Here is a 25,378-nt window from a genome sequence, read left to right as displayed (position 1 = left end):
CTGCTTGCCCCCCCCTCAATAACTAACACATGACTCTGCCACCTCCTTGCAGCCTTGTCAGGGCATGTTGGCCATCCATCTGGACCACATAGGGTTGCATTGCACTCCTTGTTAGACTGCTTTACAGTTTTCATGTGTATATGGGCCCACTGGAACAGTTTTTGCTTGTAAGGAGTAGCACTGTTTAGAAATAGCCAAAATGTAGATTTATGCACGACTGGAGGCTCCTACACCTTGAGGTCCGTGGGACTCTAGAGGCACCAGCAGCTTCAAATACCCGTGTGCTGCTTTGTAATGGTAAATTAGCAGCTGCTCACTTAAAGGGAACCTGTCATCAGAAATTTGGCTTTCAACCTAAATGTTTCCCCTTCTGCAGCTCCTGGGCTGCATTCTAGTAAGGTTTCTGTACTCTGTACTTTGTGTCCCCTTTTAAACCAAAATAAATACTTTATAAAGTTAAACATTTTGGTATGAAAATCTTGTAAATTCCCCATGGGGGCGGACCGTCTGTGTCCGTTGCTGTCCCTTATGCCGTCCCCCCCCCCCCCCCCCGCTCCAAATCATCCCTCAGGACGCCGCCCACTGCGCCGAGGTCCCATGCACGCCAGGACACCTGGTGACGTGTCGCAGGCACGAGAGTATGGGCGGCGCTGTGATTGCATCGCAAGTGCCCGCCCATGCTCTCGTGGCGGCGCTCTTCTCTTCTCCTGTGGTGGCCTGCTCCGCTCCTCCCATCTATTTCCTGCTGCAGGGTACAATGGGAAGGAGGTGACGTCTGGTCATTTGGCCGGCACAGAACGCTGGAGGCAGAGGGGAAAGTGCGGTCACGAGGTTATGGGCGGCACTTGCTGATGACACTCACAGCACCGCCCATAACCTCGTGCCTGCGCAAAACTCCACCAGCGGTCAGACGTGCACGCAGTGCACAGTCCCGCTACAGTCGCACAGCGCATGCGCGGGACCTCGGGCGCCCAGGGGCGGCGTCCTCAGGTTTGAAATTCAGCTTTCGGGGGTGGCGTAAATCGGCAGGAGGACAGTAACTGACACCAGGCAGCCCGCCCCCATGGATAATTTACGAAATTTACATACGAAAAGGTACAACTTTATAAAGTGTTTATTTTGGTATAAAAGGGGCCAGAAAAACTAGAGGAACATTGCTTAGAATGCAGCCCAGGAGCTGCAGAGGGGGAAACTTTTTTTAGGTTTATAGCTAAATTTCTGATGACCGGTTCCCTTTTTAAGGGCACTTTCACACTTGCGTTCAGCGGAGTCCGTCACTATGGACTAGCGAACGCACTCCGCTATTCTCCATAGACTTGTATGGACAACGCACTGTAGCGCAAGTGTCAGCGTTGCATCCGCTGGACGACGCAGTGTCATTATTTTGATGCTGCGTTGGGCGGAAGAAATGCAGCATGTAATTTTTTTTTTGTTTTTTTTTTTTTTTTTTTTTAAATCACGAACTTTTATTTTGTCTCTCGGTGGCCGAACGTTCAGCTGAGCGCCCGCCCGTCGGCAATTGAGAGCGCTCAGCTGATCGTTCACAATAGTCTGCTGCCGGTAAAGAAGAAAAAAAAAAAGCTTTCCGTTGTTTTCTACGATCCGTAGCATCCGTTGTGCCACTATATGCAACGCATCCGTCACACAACGCAATGCTACGGAAGCCGTCCAACGCACGTGTGAAAGTAGCCTAAGCCAATGAATTTGCCTGGTAGAAACCTTCCTCATTATGCCTTTATCTGCACAAACCAGTCTGTGCTGTGTATCTGCCACAAACATCTTCACAGTACAATGTAGTGCTAATATTTTCATAACTTGTCCAAGGCATTGCACTATTTGAAGCTTTTCGGGAGCAAAGATCCTTATTTCCCATATGGTTTGTGACCTGCTTAAAGCTGGAGTAGCATTATAAATCATGGCCGCCTGCTGTCTGGACAGGAGCGTTCAGGTACATGTATTTCTATGCTGCTGCACACGCCTGTCCGTAGAGCGGCAGGCTGAGCCGGGTGTTGCTACTCAATTCTTGCGCGACTCACACCCGTGTGACTTCAGCCTTATGATGTGTCGTTTTCCTTTTTATTGGGCTGTCCTGACAAACTGTAACCTCAAACACCTGTGATAATTTCAGATCCATTAGCCCTGACGCACTATCATACAGGCATTTGTGGAAAAACAAAAAAAAATAGATATCTGACCCTTAAATCAAACTTGCATAATTTGGTAAGTGGAGTAAGGTGTGACTTTAAAGGGAACCTGTCACTAGAATTTTTCGCTATGAAACTAAAAGAATCCCCTTCTGCAGCTCCTGGGCTGCATTCTAGAAAGGTTCATCTTGTTACTGGCCCCCCTTTCAGACCTAAAACACTTTATAAAATCTTACCTTTTGGTATGCTAATGAGCTTTGCTGGCCACGGGGGCGGGCTGTATTGCGTCCGTTATTCCCATTCCTGCCGCTGTTTGCCGTTCCTCCAGCGCTGATTGACATAGATGAGGCCGCTGCCCTCATGTTACTCGCTCGCGATTTGAAAAGTGTCAAGCGATGGTGCCACTGCGCATGCGCGAGGTTATGGGCGGCTACTTGGATGACGCTGGTGATGACAATGTCTGCACTGTGCTAGAGGAGTCTGAAAGGTAAACGGCACTGCATACATCAGAACATATCATAAATCCTTTTTTTTTTTTTTTTTTTGTCTAATTCTTGTACAGTCATCTGTATGCTCCAAGATCGTGCAGCTCCTGGGCCAGAATGAGGTGGATCATCGCCAGAAGCAGGTGGTTATGATCAGTCAGGACAGCTTTTATCGCATATTGACCCCGGAGCAGAAGAGTAAAGCTCTCAAAGGCCAGTTCAATTTTGATCACCCAGGTAAGACCGGCTGTATGTTCTGACTGACACTTTGCCTGTGAATCCCAGATTCAGGCCCCCACCTGTTCATCATTGGAAGCTGAGATTATGTGATATTCTAGAGGAGTTGATTCTTATCAGGATATTTTTGGATTAAAAAAAACTCTTGTCTACAGCACACATTATATATGATACTCCTTACGAATTGTTGCTGTGCAGAGAATATTTCCTCGTTGCCCACTTTCTTCCTTTTTTTTTTTTTTTTTTTCTCCTTTCCTTGAGGCCGGAACAGGGTTTCCTGCTAAACGAGTCTCTTGTAAGCACAAAACATCTGCTGTTGTGAGGTTTTTGGTTTTTTTTTTTTTACCTCCGTGCTAACGTTGGCTCTCCTTTGTCACCCAGTCTTGTATGTAGCTTATTACATGATACCAATTTTCTCAGCCCCTAGTAGAAAACTGATTTAAGGGAACCTGTCTGGTGCAATATGCACCCAGAGCCACGAGCAGTTCTGGTGCATATTTCTAATCCCTGTCTAACCGTCCCTATATACACTAGCATAGATGGAGATCTTTAGAAAAAGTATTTAGAAAGATCTTACCCATATTTTTCCAAAAATAAGACACTGTCTTATACTTTTTTTTTTTTTGCCCCCTGAAAAAGCACTAGGGCTTATTTTTTGAGGTTTTTACTCCTGGAGAAACATGGTTGGGGGTAAGCTTACCCCCCAAGAAAGCAGACACCCTTCTTCCCAGGAGACTCATACTTACCAGACACGGACGTCTGCGTGGCTCCCAAGCCCTCCCTGTGATCTCTGGTGGGTGCTGCATGCTGTCCTCCCCTGCTTCTGGCTGACCCTCACACACAGAAGATCACACATACACTCATCACATCCAGTATTACACAATGCTTCTGGCCGCAGGGAATGATGGAAGGAAGTAACGTGTCTGCAGGTCCTGTAAGCTATCATTGCAGCAGGTCCTTGCGCTCCACCACACAGCCTCTCAGGATTCTGCCGGCGAGAAGAAATTGTTGTCGCTGGATGTGGTGAGTGTGATCCGATGTTTGTGTGTGAAATTAGATGTGTGTGGATGTAATCGGATGTGTGTGGGTGTATGATCCACTGCAGGTCCTCCCGCTCGGCGTCTGGTGAGTGTGATTACGGGGTGCCCGCTGTCTATAATGAAGTGTCCTGCAGTATCTTTAACTTAGCTGCATGGACACTTCATTATTGATGCGCGACTAGGGCTTATTTTCGGGGGAGGGCTTATATTTAAGCCTTGCTCCGAAAATGCTGAAAATCCCTGCTAGGGCTTATTTTCGGGGGAGGGCTTATATTTAAGCCTTGCTCCGAAAATGCTGAAAATCCCTGCTAGGGCTTATTTTTGGGGTAGGTCTTATATTTGGAAAAACGGGGTATATATGGTAATGAGCACAGAGACTAGTCCCAAGGGTGTTAGTTCCTGTGCTCATTCCGCCCTCTTAGCACGCCCCTGTTTGCGTGCTAACATGCTATTCAATGCCCACTGCCCAGCGCTACTTCACCTCAAAGCGCTGTGCATAGGGTCAAGGCACATGATCAGAAGTTCCTGGCACTTTCGGTCATGCGCACTACACCAGTTTGAAGCCGTGATGCACACACCTGGCTTCATAGTGCGCATGACTGAAAGTTCAAGGACTTCTGATCATGCGCACTGAGTCAAACACCAGCGTCCCACAGGTGAGGGCAACCATGCCTCTCACTTTGCGCATTCATTAGCGTGTTAACACTCCAATTTATTTACTTGTATAATCCCATTACCCCAAACAGTAGCGTAGCTAGCAGGGGGGCAGAGGGTGCCGCCGCCCCGGGCCCCGTGCTCAGAGGGGGCCCATCCGGAGCTGCAATACCATTACCTATATCAGCGTGCACAGCGCGCCGATATAGTAACCTCTGTGGCAGTGCGGAGGAGACATGATCTCCCTGCACTGCTGCTGATGACGGCACACACGCAGGACACAGCGTGGTGACGTCATCGCACAGCGCCGGGTAGGGGCGGAGAGGCAATTGCCCACCAGGCTGCTCTCCCAGCTATTATTAGAGGGCCGGCCGCCTGCTGCATAATGTCATTATAACACACATGGCTGCGCACAGTGAATTGCGTGCGGCCGTGTCTCTTATACTATGATGTGGCAGGGCACACTGACAGGCGCAGACAGTGCTGACCGCCGCATAGTAGAGCAGACTCGGCCGCTCACTGTGCGGCCATGTGTGTTATGACGTCATGCAGCGCGCGCTGCCTCCATCCAGCCGAGGAACATCAGGCAAGATCCCAGTGGTTAGGAGCTGCCTGTGTAGTAGGCGTGACCAGCTTTGTTAGTGGGCGTGGCCATGTTTTTCCCGTCCACTATAATCATGCAGGCTTCGCTCCCCCACCCCCTGCGGCCCCCCTGTACCCCCCCATCTGGAGGTCTTACCTCGGTTCCCGCTTCTATCATAAAGAACTCCAGGACACCTGGAGTTTCTTTCTGTTATCAGCCGTGTTGCCGAGGCCCTGCCCCTTCTAATCACATGGGCGTGACGTCACCACAGGTCCTTTAGCCTAGAGGGATTTACCATCAAAGTCTGTGGCCGCACAAGAGAGGAGTGTCCTCCAATCATCAAAAGTAAAATGCCCCCCAGCATGTGAGTGTCTGTGTGTCTGTGTGTCTGTGTGTCTGTGTGTCTGTGTGTCTGTGTGTCTGTGTGTCTGTGTGTCTGTGTGTCTGTGTGTCTGTGTGTCTGTGTGTCTGTGTGTCTGTGTGTCTGTGTGTCTGTGTGTCTGTGTGTCTGTGTATAGGAGTGTGTGTGTGTGTGTATAGGATTGTGTGTGTGTGTGTGTGTGTATAGGATTGTGTGTGTGTGTGTATAGGATTGTGTGTGTGTGTGTCTGTGTGTGTATAGGATTGTGTGTGTGTGTCTGTGTGTGTGTATAGGATTGTGTGTGTGTGTGTATAGGATTGTGTGTGTGTGTATAGGATTGTGTGTGTGTGTGTGTGTATAGGATTGTGTGTGTGTGTATAGGATTGTGTGTGTGTGTGTGTGTATAGGATTGTGTGTGTGTGTGTATAGGATTGTGTGTGTGTGTGTGTGTATAGGATTGTGTGTGTGTGTGTGTGTGTATAGGATTGTGTGTGTGTGTGTGTATAGGATTGTGTGTGTGTGTGTGTGTATAGGATTGTGTGTGTGTATAGGAGTGTGTGTGTGTGTCTGTGTGTGTGTGTATAGGAGTGTGTGTGTGTGTGTGTATAGGAGTGTGTGTGTGTGTGTATAGGATTGTGTGTGTGTGTGTGTGTATAGGAGTGTGTGTGTGTGTGTATAGGATTGTGTGTGTGTGTGTGTGTGTGTATAGGATTGTGTGTGTGTGTGTGTGTATAGGATTGTGTGTGTGTCTGTGTGTATAGGATTGTGTGTGTGTGTCTGTGTGTGTATAGGATTGTGTGTGTGTGTCTGTGTGTGTATAGGATTGTGTGTGTGTGTCTGTGTGTGTATAGGATTGTGTGTGTGTGTCTGTGTGTGTGTGTATAGGATTGTGTGTGTGTGTGTATAGGATTGTGTGTGTGTGTGTATAGGATTGTGTGTGTGTGTGTGTATAGGATTGTGTGTGTGTGTGTATAGGATTGTGTGTGTGTGTGTGTGTATAGGATTGTGTGTGTGTGTGTATAGGATTGTGTGTGTGTGTGTATAGGATTGTGTGTGTGTGTGTGTATAGGATTGTGTGTGTGTGTGTATAGGATTGTGTGTGTGTGTGTATAGGATTGTGTGTGTGTGTGTATAGGATTGTGTGTGTGTGTGTATAGGATTGTGTGTGTGTGTGTATAGGATTGTGTGTGTGTGTGTATAGGATTGTGTGTGTGTGTGTATAGGATTGTGTGTGTGTGTGTATAGGATTGTGTGTGTGTGTGTATAGGATTGTGTGTGTGTGTGTATAGGATTGTGTGTGTGTGTGTATAGGATTGTGTGTGTGTGTGTATAGGATTGTGTGTGTGTGTGTATAGGATTGTGTGTGTGTGTGTATAGGATTGTGTGTGTGTGTGTATAGGATTGTGTGTGTGTGTGTATAGGATTGTGTGTGTGTGTGTATAGGATTGTGTGTGTGTGTGTATAGGATTGTGTGTGTGTGTGTATAGGATTGTGTGTGTGTGTGTATAGGATTGTGTGTGTGTGTGTATAGGATTGTGTGTGTGTGTGTATAGGATTGTGTGTGTGTGTGTGTATAGGATTGTGTGTGTGTGTGTGTATAGGATTGTGTGTGTGTGTGTGTATAGGATTGTGTGTGTGTGTGTGTATAGGATTGTGTGTGTGTGTGTATAGGATTGTGTGTGTGTGTGTATAGGATTGTGTGTGTGTGTGTATAGGATTGTGTGTGTGTGTGTATAGGATTGTGTGTGTGTGTATAGGATTGTGTGTGTGTGTATAGGATTGTGTGTGTGTGTATAGGATTGTGTGTGTGTGTGTGTATAGGATTGTGTGTGTGTGTGTGTATAGGATTGTGTGTGTGTGTGTATAGGATTGTGTGTGTGTGTGTATAGGATTGTGTGTGTGTGTGTATAGGATTGTGTGTGTGTGTGTATAGGATTGTGTGTGTGTGTGTATAGGATTGTGTGTGTGTGTGTATAGGATTGTGTGTGTGTGTGTGTGTGTGTGTGTGTGTGTGTGTGTGTGTGTGTATAGGATTGTGTGTGTGTATAGGATTGTGTGTGTGTGTGTATAGGATTGTGTGTGTGTGTATAGGATTGTGTGTGTATAGGATTGTGTGTGTGTACAAATGAGGCATTTTACCATGTAAAGGGCACAGTGGTGGCATTACTATGTGGGGGCACAGTGGTGGCATTATGTGGGAGGCACAGTGGTGGCATTATGTGGGAGGCACAGTGGTGGCATTATGTGGAGGACACAGTGGTGGCATTATGTGGAGGACACAGTGGTGGCATTATGTGGAGGACACAGTGGTGGCATTATGTGGAGGACACAGTGGTGGCATTATGTGGAGGACACAGTGGTGGCATTATTATGTGGGGGACACAGTGGGGGCATTATTATGTGTGGCAGTAAGAGTCGGTTTTTGTGCATACAGCAGGAGCAGTAATAGGGACACACACGGCAGCAGCGGCTCAATATTGGGGTGACGGCAGGATGAGGAGTTTTTGCAGGTTGGGATTAGATGGGGTACGGGGCCGGAAGTGTGAGGAGTAAAGTGTCTTTGTGGTAGTTTCTGTAGATGAGTTGTGGCTGGAAGAAGTTGTCATGTCTGTCTGGGCCAGACGGAAAAGGTGAACAATTCCATCTGAATGAACGTCAGCTGTAAGTCACCATCTATAACTGCACTGTGATCTCTTGTATGTGCTGCAGCACCGATATCTACCACTATATAGTCACCATATAGCGGTAATATCAGTGTCATCTGCCGAGGTTCCACTATACCCACGATTAGTCTGCGCCATCAGTGTTATCATAGTTGCCTGGTAAGGGGCCCACTCAGATGTTTTTGCCTCCCCACCCCCCCACCCCCCCCCCCCCCCGCCCGAGCTGAAACCCTAGCTACGCCACTGACCCCAAAGCAAGGTTTTCACCTTAACCTCTACATGACATGTGATGTACTGGGTAAATCATGAAAGTCTGTGCCATTCTGACCAAGGACGTACCCAGTACGTCATGGTGATCACAGGGGTTCCCGTGCTGTATCCCCACCAGATCTACGGCTAATCTTGTAGCTGAGTCCCTGTTCTCACCGCTAGGAGTGGTGCCCACACAACTCCCGGCAGTTTAACCCCCTAAATGCTGCAATCAATATACTCGCAACATTGAGGAGGCAGGAAGAGGAATCACTTACCTCTCCCTATCGATCGGGCCCCTGTAATGCAATTACAGGGACCCGATCGCTGCCATGGTAACTCTGGGTCCTCACCATGACGACCCAGGGTTACTAAACTTTGAGACACCATGTGGCCTGCATGATGTGTAAGGCGAAGTGGCAAAGCTACTATAGCCCTGACATTTTATAATACACTGCGTGATCAAGCTCTGCAGGGGGTTATATCAGTGATCAGATCACTGAAAGTTAGTGTCCCAGAAAGGGGCTAAGTAAAGTAAAAAACTTAATAAACTGTCACACTAGTTGACTCCTTCAGTGAACACAGTAAAAAAAAAAAAAAATAAAAAAAGTTAGCAAAAACTCTGTCTTCATCATACACCTGCCCAAAGAAATGGAGTAAAACGCAATCAAAAAGTCACATTTTTTGTAAACATGTTACAGCTGAAAACGTCACCTTGTCCTGCAAAAAAACAAGCTGCCATACAGCCCCATCGGGGGAAAAAAAATAAACTGTAGCTTTCAGAATATACCAAATATAAATAAATATAAATAAATATAAATAAATATAAATATATATATATATATATATATATATATATATATATATATATATATATATATATATATATATATATATATATATATATATATATATATATATATATATATATATATATATATATATATATATATATATATATATATATATATATATATATATATATATATATATATATATATATATATACATACATACATACATACATACATACATACATACATACATACATACATACATACGTATATGTATGTGTATATGTATGTGTATGTATGTGTATATGTATGTGTATATATATATATATATATATATATATATATTATAATATAATATATTTTTTTTATGCACCCTGGTTTTAGAGGAGGAAAATAAAATTTTAAGCAAAAAATGTGGTCATGACACTGCTGTAGGGTGAGGATCTGCTGCTGACACTGTTGTGGGGGGTAATGTACCCAAATTCTCTACTAAGGTACCCCATCCTGGTAATGATCCTTCTAGCTTGTATATTATCCCCATCCTGGTATGTGCTCCCCATCCTGGTATGTGCTCCCATCCTGGTATATGGCCTGCATCCTATGGCGCACACACAATTTATACTCTCCTTTCCTCACACCACGCAGCATCGCTCGTCTTCCTGTTTGTGCCAGCAGCAGTGCCGCTGACCTGTGTGAAGCCATGCACACAGCAATGGCGTCATCGCTGTGCGCAGCGGGAAGGAGGACATCTCGATGCTGCAGGGAACGGTGACCGGTGAGTATACTTATTCACTGCTCCCCTGTGCTGATGATGGTACGCGGGGGGCAGTAGCCACACATGTTCACTCAAGGCTGTAGGAGCCAGGGATGATCATGCGGGTGGGCTGTTTAGTATGCGTGCATCCCCCGCCTATCATCCCGCCCACCTCTTAGCGCAGGCTTCAGGGCTGAGAGATGATGTGCGTCTGGATGCCAATACCTATGGAATGAGGCTAAAGAGCGGGCCCACGTGGTCACGGTAGGTGCTGCTACAGCCTTCTCCTGCCTCTGATGACCTGCTCCATCACCACTGCACACCCCTTCCCCGCAGCCATCGGACTATAAGACGCACCCCCCACTTTCCCCCAAAAAAATTTGGGGAAAAGTGCGTCTTATAGTCCGAAAAATCCGGTATATAAATGAGGTGTCCCTGTCTTCATACCGACCCGAAGAATAAAACTGGTTTATCGCTTTTATGGCACAGTAAAAACAAAACAATTCCTGAAATTCTGTTTCTTGATTCTGCCTCACAAAAAGTGAAATTATAAAGAGATCAAAAAATGTGCGCCCAAAATGGTAGCAATAAAAACTCCAATTTATCCTGCAAAAATCAAGCCATCACATGACTGTCAGCAGAAAAAAATCTAAAAACTTCAGTCTTCAAAATCCGGTGATGCAAAAAATCTTTATTTTATAAAAAGCAAATTTTAGTGTGATAGTAACCAAAACTAAAAACTATATAAACCTGGTATAGCTGTAATTGTACTTACCTAAAGAATAAAGCCAGCTAATAACCCCCCCCCCCAGATCGTGAGGTAAATGGCGTTAAAAATAAAGACAATTCTTCAAGCTTTCAGTACAGCGCAGCTCATATTTATCCTGTGCTCTACACTGAGCGCTTGCACTGGACATTGTGCAAATCTGACAAAATGTGATTCAGACAATTCCCAACTGAAAATTCACCGTAATGAGGTGTGGGCTGGGATCCGGCGATGTCCATATTTTTGAGTCTTTTCAGACGTGCACAAAAGTGCAGTCTGCAACAGTTTTTGTTCACCATTGAAAAGACGGACACCACTGAACAGAGACCAAACTGAGTTTGGAGTAACTCTACTGCCTCATTAGTGAATGGATCCATCGTGGGTTTCATCTGAATCCTTTGTTGTTTTTTTTTGTTTATTTTTTTTCTTTACTGCCCAATACTATAACATTTTGTGACGCACCTGTAGTGTCAATATACTCACTGCACCAGTGTATGAGTTTATTGAGGCGTGCAGCCTGTAACATTGTGTCACTTGTGTAGGGGTTTCAGCTGTTCTGGCACTTCAGGACTCTGCTGATGTGACAATGCAACCGCAAACCATTGCAACTAAATGTGCTCCTTCCCTTTTTGACTTTGCACTGTGCCTCAAAAGTAGTTTTCGGCCACATATTGTGGAATTTCTTCCGAGTACACTGAAAACCCCATAAGTTGTAGGGTGCATTTTTTTCCTGATTCCTTTGTGAAAATGCTACATTTTATTGCTAAGGTAACATTTTGGTGTAGAAAAGTAAAAAAACAAGAAAAAAAATTCTCCTTTACACACTTTTTTTTGTTCCTGTGAAGCACCTAAAGGGTTAATAAACTTCTTAGATTTGGATTTGAGCAGTGTGATGGGTGCAGTTTTTAGAGTGATGTCATTTTTGGGTATTTTCTGTCACCTAGGCCTCTCATGTCACTTCAAATGTGATATGGTCCAAAAAAAATTTATTTTTTTTTTTTGGGAAAACTGAGAAATTGCTGATAAACTTTGAGCCCTTCTAACTCCAAAAAAAAAAAAAAAAAAAAAAAATTGTTTCAGAAATTGCACTGATGTAGAGATGTGGGAAGTGTATTTAGTAACTATTTTGTGTGACATAATTCAGATTTATGGGCATAAAAATTGCAGTTTTGAAAACTGAAATTTTTAAAATCTTTGCCAAATTGCCAATATTTTCACAAACACAAAATATCATCTTAATTTTACCACTGTCATGAAGTACAATGTCACGAAAAAACGGTCAATCACCTGGATCCATTGAAGAATTCCAGAGTTATAACCTGTCAAAATAACACTGGTCAGAATTGCAAAAAATGGCCCGGTCACTAAGGTGAAAACCTTGCTCCGGGGTTAATGACCGAGCCATTTTTTGCCATTCTGACCAGTGTGTCACTTTAACAGCTTATAAATAACTTTTTTAATGCTTCAACAGATCCTGCTGATTCTGACACTTTTTTTATTTTGTGACAAATTATACTCTATAATAATGGTAAAATTGGGACAATATTTTTTTAGTGAAAATATTGGAAATTTGGCAAATTTTGAACATTTCATAATTTTCAAAATTTGACATTTTATGCCCATTAATCTGAATTGTCACACAAAATAGTTACTAAATAACATTCCCACATGTCTACTCTAATCAATACAATTTTTGAAACCTAATATTAGGAAGTTAGCACGGTTCTGTTTATCAGCAGTTTCTCAGTTTTCCACAAAAATTTACTTTTTTTTTTTTTTTTTTTTTTTTTTGAGGTATCACATTTAAAGTGACTTTGAGAGGCCTAGGTGACCCCACTCTGAAAACTGCACCCCTCACTCTGCTCAAAACCACATCCAAGGAGTTACCTTAGGTGCTTCACAGGAACAAAAGCAATGTGTAAGTGAAAAAATGAAAATTTTACTTTTCTACGCAAAAATGTTACTTTATGGCTAAAGTCTTGCATTTTCATAAGGGCTTCAGGAAAAAATGCACCATAAAATGTACTGTGGAATTTCTTCACAGATACCCCATATGTGGTTGAAAACTACTTTTGAGGCAAAGTGAAGGGAAGCAGCACCGTATTTGAGATGACATTTAGTTGGAATGGTTTGCGGGTGCCATGTCGCGGGAACATCAGTGATCGTTGCTTCACCTCAGACTGTACATCCGACATGATCTGTGAGGCAATCCGTAGCTGGGTGACCTAGTGTAGTCATGGTGATGACCGAGTGTTACCATGGCAGCGATAGTCCCTGTAATCACATTACAGGGGCCTGATCGTTAGGGAAATGTAAGTGATTCCTCTCCCTGGCTCCTGAATGTTGTGATCATATTGATCGCAGCATTTAGGGGGTTTAACCGCTGGGAGCGGCGGTGGCACGGTTCCAGGCAGTGAGAGCCAGGTCCCAGCTAAAGGATAAGCCACAGATCCGGCGGGAGTACAGCACAGGAACCCCCGCAATCGCCATGACTTACTGGGTATGACCTTGGTCAGAATGGCACTGACGTTAATGACGTACCCAGTACATCACATGTCTTGTAGAGGATAACAATGTTTAATGGATGAGAACTAATTTCATTATAAAGTTACTGGATCAGGGGATGGTAGGCAGGATTTTGTAAACTGGTATTCCAAAATATAAAACTTGCCTCCTTGTATGTAGTACAAAGCATAAATCCTCAATATTTTGGATTCCCGTATGATCTTAAAGGGAACCTGTCACCAGGTTTTTTCCTTATGAGCTGCGGCCACCACCAGTAATCTTGTATATAGAATGCCTGAACGCTGTATATAAGAGCCCAAGCTGCTGTGTATACCATATAAACAGCTTTATTATACTCACCTAGGGGGTGGTCCTGTCCGATGGGCGTCGCTGCTGTCAGTCCAGCGCCTCCTCAGTCTTATGCAGTCTCTATCCTCTTTCCTAACCCTGTGTTCTTGACGCGTCTGTCACGACAGAGGCCACCACTGTGCTCCTGCACATGCGCACTATGATCTGCCCTGCAAGTACTGTAATGCTCGGGCCCGAGGAAGGGTCAGACCGCCAGCATGTGCACTACAGTACTTTGATTTGCCCTCAGTGTGTGTCTTATGTAGAACTATACATTGACTTCCAAAGTCCTTTTTTTGTGGCGCACTTGCCTCCTTGTAATTAATCATTTTTTCCACAGATGCCTTCGACAATGAACTTATCTTGAAGACTCTCCAAGAGCTAATGGAAGGAAAAACTGTGCAGATCCCAGTTTATGACTTTGTTACCCACTCCAGGTAATTGGACAAGGAGTTTACATAGACTATAATAAAAGTAGATCAATGTGTTCATCCTAAAAGTGAATTGGGGGGGGGGGGAAGCATAATATAAAATGTGTTTGCCAAATATTTGACTTCTTGATATTCGGTTATTGATCATACGTTGGTTGGTGCAGTGACATACATTACATGGCCTCCTCGTGTACATACACCATTGTAAATTATAGCAAATATCTGGGGATTGATTCACTTAAACAGAAACCTTTGCATTAATCTTTTACTGTATTCCATAAACTGCTTTAACCCCTTCACCCCCGGCCACTAAAACACGCTAATGACCTGGCCATTTTTTGCAATTCTGACCAGTGTCACTTTGACAGGTTATAACTCGAACGCTTCAACGGATCCTGGCGATTCTGAGATTGTTTTTTCGTGACATATTGTACTTCATGTCAGTGGTAAATTTAAACCGATAATTTTTGCGTTTATTTGTGAAAATTTAGGAAATTTTGCAAAAATTTTGAAAATTTCGCAATTTTCAAACTTTGAAAAGTTATGCCCATAAATCTGAGAGATATGTCACACATAATAGTTACTAAATAAACTTTCCCACTTGTCTACTTTACATCAGCGCAATTTTCTAAACAAAATTTTTTCTCGTTAGGAAGTTAGAAGGGGTCAAAGGTCATCAGCGATTTCTCATTTTTTCCCAACAAAATTTAGAAATTTTTTTTTTTTTTTTTTTTTTAGGGACCACATCACATTTGAAGTGACTTTGAGAGGCCTAGGTGACAGGAAATACCCAAAAGTGACCCCATTCTAAAAACTGCACCCCTCACTCTGCTCAAAACCACATCCAAGAAGTTTATTAACCCTTTAGGTGCTTCACAGGAACCAAAGCAATGTGGAAGGAAAAAATGAAAATTTTACTTTTGAACACAAAAATGTTACTTTAGCCATAAAATTTTCATTTTCACAAGGGAGAAAAGAGAAAGTGCACCCTACAATTTATTGTGCATTTTCTCCTGAGTACGCTGATACCCCATATGTGTTAAAAATCAATTGTTTGGGAGCACAGCGGAGCTCGGAAGGGAAGGCGCGCCATTTGAATTTTTGAACGCAAAATTAGCTGCACTCATTCGCGGACGCCATGTCTGGTTTGAAGACCCCCCTGAGGTGCCTAAACAATGGAGCTCCCCCACAAATGACCCCATTTTGGAAACTAGAACTCTCAAATAATTTTTCTACATGTTTTGTGAGCACTTTGAACACCTGGGGGCTTCACAGAAGTTTATAACGTTGAGCTATGAAAAGAAGAAGAAAAATTTTTTTACCACAAAACTGTTGCTTCAACTAGGTAGCTTTTTTTTCCACAAGGGTATCTGGGAAAAAATGCACCATAAAACGTATTGTGCAATTTCTCCTGAGTACGCAGATACCTCATATGTGGTGGAAAGTAATTGTTTGGGCGCATGGCGGGGCTCAGAAGAGGAGCGCCATTTGACAGCAAAATTGGTTGGAATCATTAGCGGACGCCATGTCACGTTAGGCACCATAGGGGGTCTCCAAAACAGTGGAGCTCCCCCACAAATTACCCCATTTCGGAACTAGACCCCTCAAGGAATTTATCTAGATGTTTGGTGAGCCCCTTGTACCCCCAGGGGCTCCACAGAAGTTGATAACGTTGAACCGGGAAAATTATTTAATTTTTTTTTTTTTTTTAACCACAAAATTTTTGATCAACCAGGTAGCTTTTTTTTTTTTTTTTTTTCTTTTTTCTTCAACGGTACCAGGAAAAAAATGTACCATAAAACATATTGTGCAATTTTTCCTGAGTACGCAGATACCTCATATGTGGTGGAAAGTAATTGTTTGGGCACATGGTGGGGTTCAGAAGAGAAGGAACGCCATTTGACTTTTCAAACGCACAGACGCAGTGCACTGATCGGCCGCTGCAGGACGCACGGACGGATGAGATACAAAAAGCGTTGGGGATACGGGAAAAAAAAAAGTCACGCCAAAAACTGACCACGGATGCCGATCCGTTATCTGCATCCCTGATCAGCGCTTGGCGGGACGCACGGACGGATGAAGTGTAAAAATGGACAGGATACAAGAAAAGTTATACTCACTCACAGTACCAAGAGGATCACTGACCAGAAGAGCTGCAGAGGAACAAGAAGGCAGTGAGACAGTGAGGGGAGGGTGGGGGGGGGGGCGAAGGGGGATGGGGAGAGGGGGGGGCAGAGGGGGCGGAGAAGCAAAGGCAGAAGGAAGGAACCTTGGAAGCAGAATAGAGATGACAGAGGAGGCAGGCAGATCGCGGGGGGCAGATCGGGGCGTAGGGGGGCAGATCGGGGGGGGGCACGGGCAGGGTCCTTCACGGGAGCGCGCAGGGAGCGGAATACTTACCATTGGAGCAGGAGCGGCGGTGACATCAGAGGCAGCGGCAGCAGCAGCGGTGGCGTGGTACCAAAAGTACCAGCCACTCCACGCTGCAGACATGTTGGAGGAGGGTCCCCAGACCAGGACAGGCCTGGGGAGGGCAGCCACCCGCAGATCAGACCGCCCCACTGCACACTGATTGGAGAGAGTGCGCGTCATAGCACGATCGCTCCAATCAGTGCTGCAGGGGCTGGGGGCGACATTTTAGAGATCCGGCTATGATCTGCTGTAGCTGCTACAATAGATCATAGCAGGATCTCACAGTATCGCACTAATTCGGGCATTATTTTTGCCGAAATTAGTGCGAACGATGTGGTTGGCAGTTCAGATTTGAACAGCCAATCACATCGATCGCCTATGGGGGGTGGCGATGCCACCCCCCCCGGGGTCAAGCAAAGGTCCCCTGCTGTAAGAAACAGCAGGGGACATCATTTGAAAGCCGTTGCTATGGCCACGGCAATCAAATGAAGTTTAGGCCGTAAAATTACGTCCCTGGTCGTTAAGTCACGTTAAAATAGGACGTAATTTTACTGCCCGCGGTCGTGAAGGGGTTAAAGGGAATTTGTCACCAGGTTTTTGCTGCCCCATCTAATATCACAATGATATAGGAGCAGAGGCCCTGATTCCAGCGATGTCACTTACTGGGCTGCTTGCTTCAGCTTTATCTGCTGGATATCTACCAGATCTTCTAATGATGACCTCTGTATAACTCAAACACCACCACTATATGGCTCATGAATGGAGGACTACATGTCAGCAGGTTCACTAGTGGTGTACCTGGAAAATCACTACAGTAAATGGCCTAGTAAGTGACACATCACTGGGATAAGGGTCTCTGCTGCTCTTAAACTAGGTGACATAAACCTGGTGACATTCCCTTTAATTGCCACTACTCTAAATTTAGTATGGTGCCTTATTCTCAAAACCTAGTCCTGTTATGTCCACATCTGAGGAGAGAATAGACCTCTGTTTATTCATGTTTCAGGTACCTTCGTTAGATTTTGTGCTCTGTTTGCAAATTTTGCTATAGGATGAGGGCCAATTTGGCATTATGGGGGCATTCCAATCTACATCCTCCTCCCATGTCCGCAGCATAATAGTTGCTGACAGTTGCAAGGTGGTCTGGACTTCAGTTTTACCATTAATTTGTGAATTTACCACTGATGGGGAGATGTTTCACGAGGATTTCTGCATAGATCTGGTGCACCCATTAATGTAACAAATGTCTGAAACTATCCTATACTTTAAAGCTCCTTCATCGCAGGTCCGGGCTCGTTAGCCTAGATCTCGCACAGAGTACCACCCACAAGGCTTGGAATCCTGCAGTATGTGTGGGTGTACTAAATGCCAGGGGTTTGGAAGTCTGTGTGACACAATGTGCTTCCTATCAACGTTCATAGTCCTAAGGAGATAAAGCTACACTCTGAATTTCTTCTTTCACCGTAGCCACTTATAGGGGTGTAATATGCGCACCATTAGGATTTTGCTCTGACAGCTGACTTCGTGATCACTCAAGTATTTTGTCAACTTATTGTCATGTGACAATGGACTTCTGCTTCTCCATTATAAATTGAACACTCATGGCCTATCGCGCACCTTCAGAATATGTAATGTCAAGTTACAGAACTACTAACATGTAAATGACACCTATGCACGATATATATTTTCAACTTATACATTATACTGACTTAAATGTTTGTATAAAGTCTCGCATTACAAAAGTGCATACACCCCTAACATTTTTGTAACTATTTTATTACATCGCTTCATGGGACAACACTGAAGATGACAGTGATACACAAGCTGTACACTGTTTACATTGTAACAGTGTAAATATGGTGCCCTCTAAATAACTCCACACAGCCATTAATGTCTACACCGTTGGCAACAAACTGATAATGGCCAAATTGTGCTCAAAGTGTCTATTTTCATCATTATTTTCAAGCTCTGCCTTAATTCTCTTGGACATGCAGATCATTAGACTCACAGGAGCCACTGGATCCTCTTCTCTCCCCATTACAACATCACAGAGCTGGATGTTAGAGACCTTGTTTTCCACTTTCTGATTTGAGGATTCCCCACAGAAGCAGGGATGGGGAACCTTTTTTTCTGCCGGGGGCCATTTGGAAATTTCTACCAACCTTCGGGGGCCGCAAAAAATTAACAGCTTGAAAATTACCCTAATATATTTCGTCAAACAATTTAACTCACCCCTACACCCCAACTGTGGTGGCTGCAGTTGCTTCTCTTTGGTGTTGCTGTGATATTCAGCGACATTGAACATGTTGCTTCTCTCACAACTGCTTTTCCAGGTTTGTCTAAAGCCTGCTTTACACGTATGCGATTTGCAACGCCCCCATCGTATGTGCAGCACGTTCAATTTGTTGAACGTGCCGCACATACCAGTAACCCCCGTCACACGTACTTACCCGTCCATACGACCTCGCTGTGGGCGGCGAACGTCCACTTCCTGGAATGGGAGGGACGTTCGACGTCACGCGGCAGCCGGCCAATAGAATTGGAGGGGCGGAGCTGAGCGGGACGTAAACATCATGCCCACCACCTTCCCTTTCGCATTGCTGGCCGGGAGCCGCAGGACGCTGGTAAGATCTGTTCATCGTTCCCGGGGTGTCACACACTACAATGTGTGCTACCTCGGGTACGATTAACAATCTGACGTGCAATTCCAGAGACAGGTACGATGTGTATGCGATGAACGTTTTACCGTTCAATCGCACGTACCTGTCACACACTGCATTGTACCTTACAATGCCGGATGTGCGTCACTTACGATGTGACCCCGCCGACACATTGTAAGATACATTGCAGCGTGTAAAGCGGGCTTTAGTCTGGAGCGCAGTCAACAGATTGGTAACTCATATACATCACATAGGAGATGCTGGTGGCACATACATCACAGGAGGGGCTGGAGACATATACATCACTGGAGATGCGGGGCATACACATCACAGGAGGGGGCTGGGGGCATATGTACATCACAGGAGGGGGCTGGGGGCATATGTACATCACAGGAGGGGGCTGGGGGCATATGTACATCACAGGAGGGGGCTGGGGGCATATGTACATCACGAGGAGGGGGCTGGGGGCATATGTACATACATCACGGGGGGGGGGAGGGGGCTGGAGGCATATGTACATCACGGGGGGGGGGGGGGGGGCTGGGGGCATATGTACATCACAGGGGGGGGGGGACGACACACAGGAGCACAGCATATCTCACGCTTATCCCGCCCACAAAGTACATCGGCAGCACACTGGTACAAGCCAGTGTGCTGAGAGCCTAATGCTATGCGCACCACACTTTCTGATTTTAAAGAGCCGGCAGCTGACAGGACCGTGGCTGCCTCTGGAATAGTACAGTCACGGGCAATGTGCCCAGGGGCTGCATAAAAAGTCGTCGCAGGCCGCATACGGCCCGTGAGCCTGAGGTTCCCCCACCCCTGCTCTCTAGGGTTTAGAGCTGGAGACATGCTTGGCCAGTCCAGCACCATTACCACTGCCTTGCTAAAGAAACTGAGGGTAGTCTTGGAAATGTGTTTGGGGTCGTTATCACATTAGAATACAAAGGGGGATTATGCTCTGCTTCAGTATGGCACAGTAGATGTTGGCATTCATGGTTCCCTCAATGAACTGTAGCTCCCCGCAACACTCACACTCACACAGCCACAAGCCATGACACACTCAACACTTATAGCCCAGACCATCTTTATGCAGACCAAAAATACTTTTTTTTTTTTTTTTTTTTTTTCTTCAAACCCCCCTCCCCCCCCAATTCTCAGAATTGTTTGCCATGTTGAACCTCCAGTGAGCAGTGCGTGTGACACCAAATGTGTCACTCCTGCTCCCAAGTCACACCTGAGATTTTGTAACACGGAGTCACATGACACTGAGGAGGGAGAATGGCTAATTGGGCTCAATTTGGCCATTTTTCACTTAGGGGTGTACTCACTTGTTCCCAGTGGCTTAGACATTAATGATGGGGTGTTTAGTTATTTAGAGGACACCAAATTTACAACTGTTAGGCCCTGTGCCCATGCTGCATATTTTAACGTGGATTTTGACGCAGATTTTCAGAAATCTGCAGCAAAATCTGCATGTCCGTTGTGAAGCAAGCAAAGTGTGAGAATTCAGAAGTGCTGTGCCCATGTTTTTGAATATTTTTTCCCTTGCGTGCTGATTTTTTTTTTTTTTTTTTTTTTTTTTTTTTTTTTTTTTTTTTTTTTTTTTTTTTTCTCTGCACCAAATACGCAAGAGAAAAATAAGCAACGTGGGCACAGCACTTCTGAATTCTCAGACTTTGCTGGCTTCACAATGGACATGCAGATTTTGCTGCAGATTTCTGGAAATACGAGTCAAAACTACAGTGTGGGCACTGGGCCTTATACAAGCTGCACACTGACTGCTCTGTGTGTCATCTCTAGTATGTACTATGAAAACATAAAATATCTGAAAAAAGGGGAGGTGTACTCACTTTTGTAAGAGGTATAGATAAGTCACTCACGTTTGTGAGAAATATTTAATGTAATTACAAGTGACGCCTATACATGATGTATATTTCCACCTTATACATGACACACATTTAAAGAGCACCAATCAGGATTTTCCTATATAACCTAAAGCCAGTGCTATACTGGCACTATCAGGCTGCTTAGCTACATACTTTTAGTGGTCAGCTCTGATGTGTAGGTTTTAAAATCCAAGAAAGTAAAATTTTATAAAATCAACTTCTTGAGTGACAGCAGCTGAAGAGCAGATATCTGGGGGGTATTCATAGTTCTCCCCTCCCCCTGTTAGAATTAGCAGAAGTATTATACCATCAACATAGCAGGATCTGTGGTGAGGTCATACCCATGTGACTAGAAGGGGTGGGGCCTCAGCCAACAAATGTTGCTGACTGATAGCTTTGTTGGCTTAGGCCACGCCCCTTCTAGTCACATGGGTATGACCTCACCACAGGTCCTGCTAGGTTGATGGTATAATACTTCTGCTAATTCTAACAGGGGGAGGGGAGAACTATGAATACCCCCCAGATATTATCTGATCCTCAGCTGCTGTCACTCAAGCTGCTGATTTTATAAACTTTACTTTCTTGGATTTCAATACCTATACATCCGAGCTGACCACTACAGGTATGTAGAGATCAGGCTGATAGTGCCAGTATAGCACTGGCTTTAGCTTATATACTGAGATCCTGGTGATTGCTTCCCTCTAACAAAAATGTACCATATTTTTTGGATTATATGACTCACTTTTCTTCCCAAAACTTTGGGAGGAAAGTGAGGGGTGCGTCTTATAATCTGAATGTAGCTCACCGGGGTGGTGAAGGGGGTTGCAAGGGGCCGGGGAATGCTGCGGCGGCTGGGCTGGTGCGGGGTATGCAGAGGCTGGTGCCAGAGCAGCTGTGTAGTGTCACCAGCTGCTGTGCGGGGTCTCCGGCAGCTTTACTGGCGCTGCGGGTCGGGCGATGAGGACTTCAAATAATGCCGCCCCGGAGTTGGAGCGTGTGCAGTTGGAGCTCTTGGCTCAAGCTCTCATCTGCGCAGGTGCCGATTTCCCTCCAGTGGACTTCAGGAAAATGGTGCCCAAAGGTGGCGCTGTCGCAGATGAGATTTCCGCTTGCCATTCGAACCTAGAGCGCTGACTCCAGGCGCCATTTCTTTGATGTCCTCACCATCCACAGCAGCAGCTGTCGCAGCCTGAGCCCCAGCACGGCAGCACCAGCCTCAGCCCAAGCACAGCTGCCCCAGCACAGACACCCCAGCCTCTGCTGCCTCCTCCGTCGCAGCCTCCTCTGCTACTGCCCCCTCTGGTAAGACACCACCGGATTACAAGACCACCTTTTCTCCTTTCTTTTGTTTTTTTTTTTTTTTTCTTTTCTCTCACTTTCTTGTTCTGAATTTGAGGTGGTCTTATACTCTGGTGAATCTGGTGCGTCTTATAAAACGAAAAACACTGTATATTAAATCTGTCATGTATAAGGTGAAAAATATATATACTGCTCAAAAAAATAAAGGGAACCCTAAAATACCATTGTGCTGTTTAAGTGTTCCCTTTTTATTTTTTTGAGCAATATATATCATATATACTGAAAATATTTGTGTGCTTTGCCTATTGTGATAGAACATGTTTGTAATGGCTAATATGGGCATAAATGTGTGACTGGGTTTGTCTTGTGAATGACTTTCCTGATCGTTCCATCATCCGTTGTGTATGGCGTCCTGACACTTGATCTGGATGTGACTTATAATGAATTATTGTGTATTCTTTTCCTTTCTCTTAAGGAAAGAGGAGTCTGTAACCGTTTATCCAGCGGATGTAATACTCTTTGAGGGCATTTTGGCATTTTACGTTCAAGACATCCGGGACATGTTCCAGATGAAATTGTTTGTGGACACAGATGCAGACACTAGGCTCTCAAGAAGAGGTTCGTCTGATAAATTAGATGTGAGGATATTAAATCAGCAAATTACCTTCTCTGTTGGGTTATATTCACATTGTGTTTTATCCTATTTTCAGTGACCCAGTTGGGGCTTATATTTGAAGCCCTGGAAAGCTTGGGTCCGATGTTTGCACGAAAGGGGCTATTGACTTTTTTTTTTTTTTATTTTAGTGCTGATGGAGTCGTAATGAGCCCTAGTAGACACACCTTCTGCAGTATTCACCTATTTGTGCTGGAAAGCAATGCGTGGTCAACCACATTTTGGTTCCCATTTCAAATGGGTGGATACTACGGATCCTGATGTCCGACAGAGCACGGTTACTGCCTGCATCATTAGTGTCAATAGCCCTGGCAAGCAGTCAAATCCCATTTTTTCCGGGGCTTCAGACCTAAGCCCCAACAGAGCCACTGACAGTAGCCAAACGCAATGTGAACATAGCTGTAGCCTGGTTCCGTTCACACGCCGTCATGGGGAGAACGCATAACCCACTTATAGTTTATGGAGCTGTGCACAGGTTGGTGGGTTTTATTGAGGGATGAGAAAGATTGATGGACCAAACCTCTCCCCCCCCCCCCCCCCCCCACCCCCTCCGTCCCACTGCCCATCCAAAAAAAGTGCATCAAGCGCATTCAACGGAGACAGTCCATAGTAAAAAAAAAATATAGAGCTCCAATGCCATTCAAGTGCTGTTTTGTATGGGGTGTAAGGGTGGAACAGTTTGTGTGGTGTGTCCTCCCCTTCCCTCCCAATATACTAAGGCAAATAAAAAATAACTATTGTTTGAATATGGCAGAAATGTGTAAGGTCCACTAATCTCCAAGCCACAAAGTGGGTGCTGTGTGGTGTTAGTTTTATTATTAAAAAAAAAACTTTTATGCTGAAAATCCTGATTTTGTCTACTTCCAACACTTGGCTATGCAATCTTTAGATACTGAGAATTGTGCTGTACATAGACACAATATTTTGTAAGGCTGGTTTCACACTACGTCTTTTTAACATCCGTCCTTAACGTTATTTTAGCGGACAAGCGGATCCAGTGCAAATGCGTTTTCATTTCAATGCATTTGCAATGGACTCGCGTCCACCTGCGTTCACCTGCGTTTGCGTGCGTTATAGTGAGGATCCAGTGACTTGCAGTTTTTTAACATGTTTCAAAAACGCTACTTGTAGCGTTTTTGAGCTCCGTCCAAATACTGCAAATTGCTGGATCCTGACTATAACGCACGCAAACGCAGGTGAACGCTGGCGTGCTGATAGACAGGATCCTGCTTTTGTACTGAGCATGCCCAGAAAGTACTGAGCATGCCCAGAACCAGTCTCGCGTGATCTGTCTCTCTCTCTCTCTCCTCCTCCCTCCCTCACCCTCTCTCTCTCTCTATCTCTGTCTTTCCCCCTTCCTCCCTCCCTCCCTCTCCCCCACCTGAGAGCTGCGGACACTCGTAACCAAGGTAAATATCGCGTAACCACTTCTCTTAGTTACCCGATGTTTACGTTGGTTACGCGTGCAGGCAGCCCTGCTCCTAGCAGCTGCAGACACTCGTAACCAAGATAAATATCGGGTATCCAAGGCCGATGTTTACCTTGGTTACCAGCGTCTGCAGCTGTCAGAAGCCTCCTCCCAGTCTAGTTCCCCTCACTCCCGATCACATGACTACAATGCCCGCCCTAAACATCCAGTGCAGGATCCTGCAAAATAACATATGCGTTTGCATACGTTATTTGCTGTAAAAGCAGGATCCGTACTTCCGCTAAAAAAACGTTTTCAGCAGATGTTAAAAAGACGTAGTGTGAAACTAGCCTAATACTTAAAGTTTCACACTTCAGAGTTCAGCGTTGGGCTATGTGCGCATTTTGCGTCGTCCTAGTTGCAGTTCTAAACACATCCTCTGGCAGAAATTTCTTTTGCAAAAGTTGCTTTTGAGCACAAACGCGATAAATACGCATGCGTTTTTACCGCGTTTTACATGATTTTCCATTGCTTAAACAGACGCGTTTTGAACATGACACTGCTGAATAAAATTTAAAGTCAAACACTATGGAAAAAAAAAGAAAACAAATCTAATTTAAATCATAACGAAAATAGTTATATTTAATATTATAGCAGTTTTATACTATTGCTAAAATAACAAATTAATATTCATCAATTTAATTGTCATACTGTGTGTGTGTAAAGGGACATATTATTCCATTATTTTGATGTCAAACGCATGAGTTTATGTAGTCCAAAACGCATGTTTTCTGCTGCCAAAAAGCATGTAAAATGCTGGAATTTTGATGTTGCTTGCTTTTTACAATTTCTCATTGACTTCAATGTTAGCAAAACGCAGCCCAAATGGCAAAAACAATTGACATGCTGTTTCTTTGAACGCTGAGTTTTTTTTGCCCAAAATTATGCAAATTAAACTCAGCGTTTTGAACTGCAAAGTGCGGACAGGAAATCCCCATTTCCCATAGACTTAGCTGGAAAATC

At 44.7% G+C, this 25,378-nt stretch overlaps 1 protein-coding gene across 2 annotated transcripts in view; it reads left to right on the top strand.

The window, feature by feature from the left end:
• The window catches only part of UCK2 (uridine-cytidine kinase 2), an 84,239-nt gene that overhangs the window by 36,354 nt on the left and 22,507 nt on the right, over positions 1-25,378 (top strand). For both annotated transcript variants that reach the window (XM_075321991.1, XM_075321992.1), the window contains exons 2-4: positions 2,707-2,866; positions 13,924-14,020; positions 22,750-22,892. In XM_075321991.1, the coding sequence (XP_075178106.1) occupies positions 2,707-2,866; positions 13,924-14,020; positions 22,750-22,892 (400 nt within the window). The remainder of the gene's footprint in view (positions 1-2,706; positions 2,867-13,923; positions 14,021-22,749; positions 22,893-25,378) is intronic.

Source organism: Anomaloglossus baeobatrachus, chromosome 8 (genome assembly GCF_048569485.1).
Source record: "Anomaloglossus baeobatrachus isolate aAnoBae1 chromosome 8, aAnoBae1.hap1, whole genome shotgun sequence".
In the NCBI taxonomy this organism is placed as follows: domain Eukaryota; kingdom Metazoa; phylum Chordata; class Amphibia; order Anura; family Aromobatidae; genus Anomaloglossus; species Anomaloglossus baeobatrachus.
Note: the sequence above shows the minus strand (reverse complement) of the source record. Positions and strands in the feature narration are given on the sequence as shown.